Below are 12,037 nucleotides of genomic sequence, written 5' to 3'. Positions count from 1 at the left end.
AGATTGGTAATCCAATTTCAGAGGAAACTCAACAAAATCTCCTATCCTAAGATATTATTGTACTCACAGAGATTATGTGTTTGCACCAAAAAAATCAGGTTAAAAAGGCTCCGAAACACAGTCAAAAATAATCACTGAAAGAGCAACACCAGCAGGATTAAATGTCAGACCACCTTTGACATGTGAACAACTCAGTGTGGCCTGAGAGCAGCTGCTGTTAAATACACTCAGACTTACAACACTCGGAATGAAATGCAGATCATCCTCTCAGAAAATAAAAATATAGCAGAGGGCAGCCTGCAGTCATTTTTCCACCCGCACAAAATATACCTCTTTGTATCAGCATAAGCCTCCTGCAGGTGTAGTATACAAACATGTGAGTCTGTGTCGTCCATCAGATGAGTTTATTGCCCTTATGATTATAAAAGGTACAACACATTTGACATCATGTAAGAGTCTCTGTTGGCGTCACAGTAATTTTTCTCTTTACACACCAAAGGAACAGTATGAGGTACAGCCCGGTCAGTTGTCACGGTAACCGTTCATTCAGAGAGGTGGTCAGTTTATTTACAAGCTTTGACACAAAAGTCACATTCTAGAAAAATGTCAGTTTGAGGTCAGTCCTTCAGGTTTCAGTATAAATATTCATATTCATAGTACAGACTGCAGAAAACAGGAAGTGAATTTCTGTGTAGATTAAGGGGAAAAAAAACACCCATCAGGATCATATGTGTTTAAATTTCCATCATTTCTGTTTGGAGACTCATTTTTACTTTTGTTTCACAGACCTGCCTAAAATTCACATCAAATCAGTGACTTCAGCTTTAAATTTCATAACCATTCAACACAGCAGCTTCACCTCTGATCCACTGGCTTTTCTATTGTTAACCTATCTGAGGAGACAAAAGCTGTCCACGGTATTAAAAAAAAAAAATCCCCTTTTAAGCCTTTTTTTTATACTTGTGACGTAAATGACAACAAAGTGACAGTAAATGCTTTGAAAAAGAACAGCATTAACAGATGGCACAGGGGTTTGAACTATATATATATATATATATATATTATATCTATAGCAGGAGTGTTTGCATGAAGCTGCAGCTGTTCTGAAAATTCAGATTTTGTGCCACATTATAAAGAAATTGTCTGTTTTTCGAGGGGAGAATCTGCTTCAAAGAACCCAAATTTACCTTCATGCTGTGTAAGTTTTTCAGATCTTGTTAATATTCAAAAAGTCTCAACAGTGGGCTCTGATTATCTGTGAAATTCAAGTTATTCCTACATGAAAAAAAGACATTTCTGCAGTCTGTTTTTGCATTTCAGGATCATTTTCAAGTGTGTGTGTCCTCTGAAATAAAACACCTTTAGTAATACTGTGAGGGTCTGCTGCAGCATCGATTCAGGACCACAGTAAAGTTCTGTTATTTTCTTGTTAGGTACATCACAAAAAGTGAGACAGAAATTGTTCCAAAAGTTGCTGATAAAGATGGAGGAAGGAAAACGAGGTCCGTTCCCACAGATGAGGAAAACTCTTTTCTCTGCTTGGTAAGTCCTTCATCCTTACGAGTACCTTCATCAGCTGTGAGTAAGAGGCGCTGCTGTCAGAGAGAGGGAGGCAGGATAGCAGCAGGTGGAGCTGCTATGCACATCTGTCCTTCTGAGGCCTGATTGGCTTTTGAAGGAGGAGGCGGGCAGCAGCATGCAGATCACAAAGAAGTCCTAAGTGATCTTCTCATGCTGGATCTGATAGTAGCAGGCCTGAGAGAAGGGAGTGTACACGTGTATGAGTCATTTAAAGGGAAAGTCTAAATAACAAAAGTGTGTGTGTGTGTTACCTTGAGTGTGGTGAACATGATGCCATGTTCTCCATGTTGGACGCACGGGTCCATCAGGTCTTCGATTAGGCTGACCTCTGAGCCAAGGTTCCTGATTCTAAAGAAAAAGAAAAATGCAGACCAGCCTTATAAGATTCTATGCTTATCTGTGTGTGTCTGTGTGTGTATGTCAGGCTGACCGAGCTCGCAACACAACGTAGAGGAAGACGGGGAAGAGGTCGTCCATTGACCACAGGAAGTCCTGCTTCAGCAGCGTCTGGACCTCATTGGTGATCTCCTCAAAGGTGAGCTGGATTACCTGCAGCTTGTCTGACGGGGTGAACGTTGTGCTGCAAACACACACCACCGTTTAGTGTGTTTAACTGTAACTCATGCATGCCGGGTTTTAGTAAAAGTTGTACCTGATCTGCTGCAGTGTTTCCACTGCTGAGGCGAAGCAGGCATCTTTTGTGCTGGAGATGACCTGCAGAAAAACAAACAAACAAATAAGCCGCCATAATTCAACCTAGATGATGCTTTATTAGAAACAAGATACCTGCTGCTTCTCCAAAGAATCAGGGATGTTCACAGGCCAAAACTTCCTAAATAAAAGATGAAAAAGAAGAAACGATTATGAGAGGTTTCTGGAGCGGCCTGTGATTGGTGGCAGTCTGTGACGTACTGCTGGACGCCGAGGAAGGCGAGCAAGGCGAGGTCCGGCTGCTTGTTGAGGCGGAGGACACACTCCCAGTACACATCGTCCTCTCGCTCCTTGTCCAAAGCGTAAAGGGTGAAGAGCGGTGGGTAGAGGCGGGGAAGGAGGACGGGAAGTAGCAGAGCTGAGCTGCTAACCACACGACTGTAACACACACAGACACCCACAGGTTAGGAGCTCCACATCAGCAGCTTGAAGGGGGCACTTGATCGATCTGTACCTGGGTTTGGGGGACTCCGGTGGCGCATCAGTGGTGTCCAGCTCCTTCTTGTCCTGGATATTGGTGGTTGGTTCTGGAATTACACCGCCCTCTTCTGGCAGGTCTTGGAACAGGAACCTGGAAGAAAAATCTGTTTATAAAAACTGTGTCCACATCAGGAGTCCTCGTGGAGTCTGTGAGCTACACTACCTGATGATCTGGAAGATGCAGTTGAGGTAAGACTTGATCTCATTGACAGCCTGAGGCAGCAGCCTACGATTGGCTCCGACGCCAACATAGGTCATTCTGTAGACAGCCACGAGCGCCTCTAACAGCCGGCCGAGCGGGTGTAGCGGGGTGTCACACGCCTGCAGTGACGTGAACATTCAGTATGTCGCTGGGATTTTTACAGTACTTTTACTCATGAAAAGAATCAGAACTCACCTTGATGAGGTAGAGGCGGATGGCGTGATATCTCTCCATGGTGATGGGCCCTGCATGTTGTGGGATGACCTCCAGACTCTCCAGAGTTCTGCTGTGACTTCGAGACAACACCTCTGGACTGAGACACACAGACACAACAAATCTAAGTCCTGCTCATGAGCCATCAGGCTGTGAAAATGTCAGACTGTACCTATCCTGGATGTGTCTCAGACTGGTGGTGAGGGCCACGGCGATGTTCTCCCAGGCCTTCTGGCTGTCTCCTCGGCCCGGCGCCTCACAGCCCAGCTGGCTCCAACACTCCTCAAACACCGCCTGCCACTTGTCGTCTGCTCGCACGCACAGACAGCCCAACTTCCTGCAGCATCACACAAAAGTACATCAACAACACTGACAAGTGTTTCTGTGAATGTGAGGCACTATGGTGAACTTACACGGATCGTGTCTTTTCCTTATCACTGTCAAAAAGGTGTGGCTTGAAGTAGGAGCCTGTGACTTTGAGGCCAGAGCCCCACTCGCCACTAAAGGAGCCCTCTAGGTAGTCACCATTTGCCATTGTCAGCACGCCCTGCAATGATGGGCATTTATTTGAGTTAAAGTTTAAAGTTGTTGGATTAAACTCCAGTGTTCATTAATTACCTTTCCACTGAGGGTCCAGTCGTCTGAGAATTCACCTTCATACGTCGTGTCGTCCTCCGACAGGAGGATCCCAGTGCCCTAAAAGACAGAAACACTTCATCTGCTGTTCCCCTTTCTTTATTTACAGTTTCTATATAACAAAATGAAGCACTCACCATCATCTTGTTGTCTTTAAAGGCTCCTTCATAGTACAGACCAAACTGTGTGACGACGACCCCGGTGCCCTGCCGCAGGTTGTCCTGCCACATGCCCATGTACTTTTCTCCTCTGGAGAGAAAACAGTCAAAGAGCATGTAAAAAAAATCACCTCCTTATCTGAGGCTAGATGCCAAAAACAAAATGTCTGACTTTGTGATGTCATCAAAGACCCCGTAGCCCGTCTTCTTGTCCTGCAGCCACTGGCCGATGAAGACGCTGGGGGAGGAGGTGTTGAGCTTGCCGCTGCGCAGCATGCCGTGTCCGTGCCGCATGCCGTCCTGAAAGGAGCCATCGTAAACTTCACCGCTGGCATACCTGCAATTAGATACAGATCGTTTACAGCCAAGGAAACTCCACAAGAAACCAAGAGGAGTGAATATAAAGCAGCCCACTCACCTGTACGTCCCCAGGCCGTGCATCTTGCCGTCTTTCCAGTGACCATGATAGCAGTCGTTTTTGTTTGGTGTCTTACTGGGAGCCACAAACTCACCAAAGCTGCACATAAATACAAGATAAAAAGCTAACATTGCTCTGCTCACATTATGACAGCTCAGCACAAGGCCGGCACTCACCCATCCTCCAGGCCGTTCTTAAATGTCCCTGTGTATATTCTCCCATCAGGCCACTTCAGCACGCCTCTGATAAAAGCAGTCACATCCAGTCATGAGACATATCAAACCTTTAATTGTTCTGTTGAAATGAGGACAGATGACGTGCACATCCAACCTGCCGTTAGGTTTTCCGGTGAGCCAGCGGCCTTCATACGTTGCCTCTTTGAACCGCCCTTCCTTATAAAAAGTGTAGGAGGCCGTCCTGGAGATGGGAGGTTCTGACTTCTGCCCTGAGCCGAGAGACGCCGTGTCCTGCCCCGCCCCACTCAGGGCCTGTTCCACTGCCTGGTTGAGGGAGCGGAGCCACTTCGCCTGTAAACAAACACAGAGGTGAGTGCCAACAGAAGGAAACACACGGGTTTAAGGTTTTAATTGGATTTACCTTCTCCATGGAGGACGAGGCGAGCAGGGTGAACGTTTCCTCCGGTGTGATCACTTTTAATCCATACCTGTAATAATCACAGGGTTTATCAGGAGAGTCACTACAATAGCTTCCTCCATAAAAATAAATAAATAAATAAACAGACTTACAGGCCGGTGTCCTCCTCCGGGATCGGCTCCACCCACAGCGTGGCTAAAGGGAAGATGTGATGGGTCGAGAACTGAAGGAGACAGAAGAGACAGAGGGCAGGGAGAGGAAAAGAGGACACGTGTGAGAGTTCACAAGAAGAGACATTTATACCGTTAAAGAACATGTGATCAACGAGATTTACAGGACATTGACAGACTACTGTTCCAAGATTCATCATCTTGTAGCTTTAAAAACAAACAAGAGCTCAGTTAAAGGCTTCAGATTGTTCATTCAACATACAATATACTTAAAAACATACAACAAGACCTGCATTATAGGCTTCAGACTCTCACAGATTATCATTAAAACAATGATGTATTACTCATGCAGGACGTGTCTTTAAAGCAGAACAAACCATGCACACCTGGGACAACAAAACCACGTTTTCTACTTTCAGTTAAACATTTTAATAAACAGCTACACGTTCTACAGAGCACCGACTGCTGGACATTTCTGGAGATTTAAAGCAGGAGGAGGGATCGACATGTGCAGGACAAAAGAAGAGGAGGCATGGACAGAAAGTGAGACGACAGAAAAGAGACAAACGGGGAGTAAAAGTAAAGAAACTGCTTCGGAGAAATAAACGACCAACAGTGAAAATCAAGGCCCCATCAGGAGATTTAAAATACAGACAAATGGAGCCTTGGTTACAGTCAGTTCATCCTCCCATGCAGTTTCTTACAGGATGAGCAGAGCAGGCAGAGGGTAAAGGTCTGAAGAGGGCAGGCTGCGTATCACTGCAGACATGTAGCGCAAAACTGCAGTCAAAATTTCAAAACTTTAGTAAAAACAAAAGCGTGTGTTTGAAATTTAGCATGAAGTTTCTTCGCTGAGGTGTGGTGATGAAATATGTCCTGTGTGTGACACTGAACCCAGGCCCTTCACACACACACACACGACAGCAGAAGAAGAAGAGGAGGAGGAAGAAGATGGAGGGTTGCTATGCTGAGATTTGCTTCTTGCCGCATACTTACGAGATTTTTATAAGGTGCCACACCCTGACAGCACGGAGGCAAGCACACACAAACGCTTGAAACACACCAGGTTACAGAGTCTGAAATATGGTGGCTTCAAAAAGAGAAGGTGTGTGTGTGTGTGTCTGTGTGTGGAGCTGACCTGTGCGTGGACCAAGGCGTCGTTGAAGAGGATGAACCAGTTGACAGAGAACCTCCCGGCATTCTGAAGGGTCAGGGCTTTGTTGCTGCTCTCGCAGATCAGCCGGCGGTGAGGCTTCCGCAGAGAGTCCTGATGACACACAAGGACACCATTCAGCTCATCATGTGACACCGCGAGGAGTCAATATGACACACATGCACACACTCACCGTCATTTTGCCAGGGAAGCTCTTCCAGAAGTGGAAGGTGTACTCTGCCTCTTTCCTTTTTCTCTTCAGCTGCAGGACCAAAGATTCAAACTTGGAGCAGCTGTTCTGCAACTTCTGGTAGTCACTGGAACACTGAAGAAAAACACAGTTGGTATCAGGAAACACATGCACACTCCTGAGAGACTTGAAGACTTTCCTCCACCCACCACTTCAAAGCAGGTGGCCAGTTTGAGCAGCAGGCGGCCATACTCCTGCAGGTGTCGAGATGGGAGGTAGAAGAGTGTCACCAGGAGGTCGGCCATGGTGGGGTTCTCCTCGCTGCACTCTGACAGCTTCTGGAGAAGCTCGGGACTCTTCCCAAAGAAATCTCTTTAAAGAAATCACAACATTTAGAGTCATGCTCTGTCGTTTGTGGTGTGTATTTGTGTGGGTGACTTACAGGGAAGGTTTTGTGAGCGCCTGGAAGCCTCCCATCACCTGGAAGTTGCCAACAACACTGCAGTAACTTAAAAAAGAGATAGAGTGTGATTATACAGATGATTAAGAACAATCTAGGGCTACCTCTGAAGACCTACTTGTGATAGGAGTCGAGGAAGATGCCAGTGTGTTCCAGAATGAGGAGGTTCTTAACCTCACGCCCACGGCGAAGATTGCCAGTGAGGCTGGTGGCGTGCTGCCCCGTCAGGTGACACAGGAGGCTGAACTGACCCGCCAGCACCTGCAGGAGCCCGAGAGCCACCTGTCCGAGCACTGAGCTCAGAGTCTCTGAAGGAGAACAGAAGACATTCAGCTAAAGCAAGAAGCAGAACAGAGAACACAGAAATAATGCAGTGTGGTTCTCACCCATCTCCAGCAGGGGGCGTACGATCTGTGACTTGATGTTACACAGCCGGCAGTAGAACTTCCTCTCAGCTGATGCAAGCTCATGCAGACTGGCAATGAAGCCCATCACATTCTTGTCGGAGAGCGCCACACACCGCCGACCGCCTGCAAACACGCTGCTCACATAACCCAACTGAAGCACACACACACACACACACACACACACACACATGGTTTAAAACACGGAATACATCAGGAACCGATTTTAGCGTAGCTCCATCCTTACGTTCATACAGAAAGGCAGCAGCACAGGCTGCTGGGTGTAGCCGCCCTCTCGCTCCTCTTCTCCTCCATCCTGCCGACCCTCCTGCATGGCATTGCTCTCCTCCTCTTCCTCCTCCTTCACCTGCTGCCCGCTGTAATAGATGATGGGCTGGATGCAGTCTCCATCTGCCAGCAGGAGGGTGTGTCGCTCTCCAGCACTCACATCCCAAACCCGGATCCCCTCTGACAGCTGTGGAAGGAAGAGGAGGTGGAGGTGTTGTCACAAAACATCTAGGTGAGTCCATGTCTATGAGGATGTCTGTATGGAGGCGGGTTGACTGACCTTGGCGAGGCGGGGGACAGTGCTCGGTGACTCCATGTGGCCGAGCTGCCCAGAATTGTTACTTCCCCAGGAGAACACCTGGGAGAAAGACATTCACACTCCTCAGTACTGATTTTAATGTCTGTCATTATAAAACTCATGTGTTTAATTTTTTGGAGGATGACAAATGAAACTCAGCAGAGCTTCACTGACCGACCTGAGACTGAGCCGTCAGAGCGAGACAATGATGAGCCCCGGCCGCCAGCCGCACCACCTCCTTATTGTTCAGACTCTTGATGCAGAGCGGCTGTAATCTGCAAACAGGCATCACAGTGTGCATTAAAAAAATAATCACACTTTTTCAGTTCTGGTTAATCTTGCAGACATATTCTTCTACCTGGCCAGGTTGTCTCCATGTCCCAGCTGTCCATGCTCTCCGTGACCCCAGCTCCACACCTCCGTCTGCAGGGACGGCAGCACCTCCTGCTCCTCGGGGACGGCTCCTCCCAGAGGGGTGAGGGCAACTGCTCGCATCTTGGGACGGCCAACTTTCCTTAGTAGCCGGGGGGACACTGTGAGAGATGCAGACAAGTCCCGCTCAACAAAGAAAAGACTTCTATCAAAATAATAGCATGCAGTGACATTGAGAACAGCCAGGTTATTTTACATTTTTTAGGTTAGGTCAACACTGAGCAGACAAACCATGAGGGAGACATGCAGCCAGAAGACAAACGTCAAAGTTTTATCACTCCTCAAAGTGACATTTTTACACACAGAAACAGATGATGAAATCCAGAGCAACCAGTCTCAGGACGGGAGGCCAAAGTCCATCTATTTATCTGTTGTGTCCACCTAATTCCAGTTAGAATTGACACAGAAGCCAAGGTCTTTCCCATAATGCACCTGTCTCCAAAACCTTTATTCTGCTCTATTAAATCTGCTCTCTTCTCTCTGGCTGCAGATTAACACATTTAGAAACCGAGCTTCAATCTGCATTCCACTGTGCATTTTTTTTTAATCTTACAAAGGCGAATGTTGAGGCAGGATTACCTTCCTCAAACTGGACTCGGATCACGATTTGCTGAATTAATCAAAAAGAGGCCTGAGTCTGCAGAAATGCTTCATTTTCAGCCATGCTGCTCATGGTTTTACAGCTGTTCACATCAAATTTGTCACCACAACTAAAGAAAAGGTGCATTTCACTCAAGCTTACAAAAGCAAATAAAGTGCAAAGTACAGTGGTATTTAGGAATGAGAGCAATAAGGGAAAAAGCTTTGATGTAACAGAGAGTGCTCAAAGCATGCCACAAAGCTCACAAGCTGTGTGATGAAGCCTTAAGACACACAGACTGACATCAACCCGCATATGCGCAAGGTGTACTTACGCAGCAGGGCATAGGAGGAGGATAAGAGGTGAACAGCGTATCTACCCTGTGAGAGGAGTCCTGGCAACGAGAGGCGGCGCCGCAGACTCTCTGCCTCCTCCTCCCGGATGTCACCCGTGCTGGAGCTCTTCTTTGTCTGCATGGGGTCCTCCTGACAGACACGCTCTGCTGTGTTGTCACTTGCTCCAGTCTTTGATACTCCCGAGGGAAGGTAGTTCATCATCTTTTTGAGGGACAAGGCCTCGTAGGTGGAGGCGACCCGCTCGCCCACCGCTGAGGCACAGGAAGCCACCAGGTTGTTAAGCGTGGTGGGGGTGGAGGAGCTGATACCACCAGGCTGGAAAACAGAAGAATATATCATGGCTGAGAAAAAAATGATCTGGATCTGACTAGAGATCAGGCTGCTGTCCAACTCACCAGCAGAGAGTGCAGTCCTCCAGCAGCCATCTTTGTTTCTGCCTGCGTGTTGTCTGACAGTTTCTTCAGGTAGTCTTTGACAGCCTGTTCGTCTGGATAAGGAGAACTCCTGACCCCTACCATGACTTCACTCCCACCTTTGAACTGAGCCAAGGCATCCGAGTTTGAGTCCAGAAATGTTACGTTAGCTAAAGATGCCTCGTCTTTCTCAGACACCTGGGAGGTGGAGGGGTCAGAGGTGGGGTCAGCACCAGAGGGTGCTGAGTCTAAGGTGGAGGTGTGGGAAGAAAGGATGGGCTCTGATGGGGATGATTTGAGTCCTGGTATGGGAGCCGGGGGCTCAAGACTGCTCTCGTCCTCAGTTAGCTCCACACCAAGCGGGCAGTAGTGGCTGTCAGAGATGATGACGTGGTCCTCTTTGTCTGTCATGGTGTAGAGCAGCTGATTGCACTGACCGCATTTGTCCACAGGCGGCCGGTGAACATCCTGTGGGCCCAGGCAGCGTACAAGAGCCAGGCTGTGTGAAGCCCCGCAGGCCACCTGTAATACATACCTGCCAGCCAGGTGCTCAACCTTCTGTGGCTTCCAGACAGGAAAGGAGGAGGCGCTGAGGCCAAGCTGGCAGCCACTGCCCCACGCCCACACCTCCCGCTGGACTGACAGCGCCAGGGTGTGCTTCTCCCCGCAGGCCAGCTCTAGCACTGGCACTGTCTGTGGGGGACTGATGACAGTGTCCAGCAGGGCAACCGGAGTTGGGTTAGGAACACAGCTGAGGCCCGACAGGCCACATTGTCCTGCTCCATTGTCCCCCCACATGTGGACACCACCGTCCTCTGTCACAGCCCCACTGTGGAAGCTGCCAGCAGCAACAGCAACCACTCGCTGTCCACTGAGTGCACTCTCCAGGGTTGGTTTTTGCACATCTGGTGCTTGACTCTGCTTCCATGGCAACTCCCCCAAACTGTACACCTGTCCTCCTAAAGGGAAGTAACAACAGCCAGAAATAAAGAGGAAGGCGGTTTCTCAGTTCTGTTTTTATAGTATTTGATCTAGTGAAAGTAAAGAGTGAAAAGATGCTTCACCTTCCACCAGCAAGACGCCATGCCGTGAGCCCAAAGCCACCTGAATGACTGGCCGTGGGAGGAGAAGCTTCTCCGGGGTGACACTGTAGGAGTAGCCCTTCCAGGAGTGGAGCAGGCCTCGCTCTCCACCGCCGTCATCCCCAGAGCTGTGAGACAATCACAATACAAAACAGTGAGGCAACAATTATGTGATGAATTAAAGAGGATTAGACACAGAGGTGTCTGGCTGACTGATAACAGAGCAGACAAACTGCCAGAGCCGGTCTCTCCCCTCCTCCCTTCATCTGAACAGCAGATGTTTTGAGGCTGAAAGCAGAAGTGAGCTCAACTCTCTCCGTAGGCGATGTCACATGGTGGTCACATCCAGCCAGGCAGGCTGCCTGAGCAAAATAATCCTCTTGAGGAGGACGTTGATGGGACCTACCTCTTTCTCTGGGTTTCCATCAGTGGGGTTTATTTCTCCATCAGGACTGTGGCACCTCAACTACAAACCAGAGAAATCACAAAGCATTATCAGTCCTGCTAACTCACAGGCTGCTGTCAAAGCAAACAGTCACTGTAACCTATCGTTCGATTTTCTGACTCATAACCTAATTTTAAGGGGAAAACCCAAAACGAAACTAACAGCAACAGGGTGAAATCTCAACAGCAAAGCATGTAACCTTTGCTTACTGTCTGACATACATATGCTACTGTTGAACTGGGGTATACAGCCCGTAGAAGCTCTGGCAGGTGTTTCCATATGTGGCAGCTGACACTTAATCTTGCTAGAAAACACAAGCTAATCAATCAGCTAACTAGCCAAAACAGCTAGCATAAACCACAGATGTCTCTGAGCGGGTTCCTAAATAAAAATCATTTTCTTTCTCACCAGCCGGTTTTCGTCAACTCTGCTAAAGGTGTTCAATTTAATACGCCACTAACACACTAGTCCGTTAACTCGGTAAGCAGCTAAATGCCGCTGGTTGTTGATCATCTCTTAATGTTGACACAGAGGGGCGCCGGAGATCGTCTCTGAGCACGAACGTACCTTCCGCACGAAGAACGTGGGAGCGAGTATTTCCCCATCTGTAAACATCTGCAATGTCGTGAAGATTTTAAAACGACACAACACATAAATAATATTATAAAAATATCAGTAAATTATTAACCGCCATAACTGATTTAGTCGCCATCCACTTTAACTAGATGCCGTAGTGAGGAAATCTGGGCAGCAGAGTGAGACCTCTTCATTTT

General features: G+C 47.9%; 1 protein-coding gene across 2 annotated transcripts; it reads right to left on the bottom strand.

Annotated features, from left to right (window-relative positions):
• Nucleotides 1-387: 387 nt before the first annotated feature.
• On the bottom strand, nt 388-11,827 carry als2b (alsin Rho guanine nucleotide exchange factor ALS2 b). Of its 2 annotated transcripts, none has more exons than XM_028421742.1 (34): nt 11,673-11,827; nt 11,226-11,285; nt 10,802-10,947; nt 9,720-10,696; nt 9,303-9,639; nt 8,315-8,489; nt 8,135-8,231; nt 7,939-8,016; nt 7,618-7,845; nt 7,353-7,524; nt 7,085-7,274; nt 6,949-7,014; nt 6,716-6,878; nt 6,510-6,641; nt 6,302-6,430; nt 5,146-5,216; nt 4,997-5,063; nt 4,730-4,926; nt 4,576-4,641; nt 4,400-4,498; nt 4,154-4,318; nt 3,961-4,072; nt 3,806-3,883; nt 3,601-3,734; nt 3,360-3,524; nt 3,170-3,287; nt 2,936-3,093; nt 2,747-2,863; nt 2,494-2,670; nt 2,368-2,413; nt 2,234-2,295; nt 2,012-2,161; nt 1,833-1,929; nt 388-1,755 (listed from the first exon to the last, which is right to left on the bottom strand). In XM_028421742.1, the coding sequence occupies exons 2-34, from the start codon at nt 11,243-11,245 to the stop codon at nt 1,717-1,719; spliced, it is 5,028 nt and encodes a 1,675-aa protein (XP_028277543.1). In that variant the 5' UTR covers nt 11,246-11,285; nt 11,673-11,827; the 3' UTR covers nt 388-1,716. The 2 variants fall into 2 exon arrangements, with proteins under 2 accessions (XP_028277543.1, XP_028277552.1); XM_028421751.1 differs by having other exon boundaries at nt 9,348-9,639.
• Nucleotides 11,828-12,037: the final 210 nt, after the last annotated feature.

Source organism: Parambassis ranga, chromosome 2 (genome assembly GCF_900634625.1).
Source record: "Parambassis ranga chromosome 2, fParRan2.1, whole genome shotgun sequence".
Taxonomy (NCBI): domain Eukaryota; kingdom Metazoa; phylum Chordata; class Actinopteri; family Ambassidae; genus Parambassis; species Parambassis ranga.
Note: the sequence above shows the minus strand (reverse complement) of the source record. Positions and strands in the feature narration are given on the sequence as shown.

Excerpts from the sequence above, each read along its gene's own strand:
- als2b (XM_028421742.1), bottom strand. The coding sequence starts at position 11,245 with ATGGAAACCCAGAGAAAGAG. Across the intron at positions 5,217-6,301 it reads ACGCCTTGGTCCACGCACAG|TTCTCGACCCATCACATCTT; the intron begins GTCAGCTCCACA and ends TGTCTCCTTCAG. Across the intron at positions 3,288-3,359 it reads CTGAGACACATCCAGGATAG|TCCAGAGGTGTTGTCTCGAA; the intron begins GTACAGTCTGAC and ends TGTGTGTCTCAG.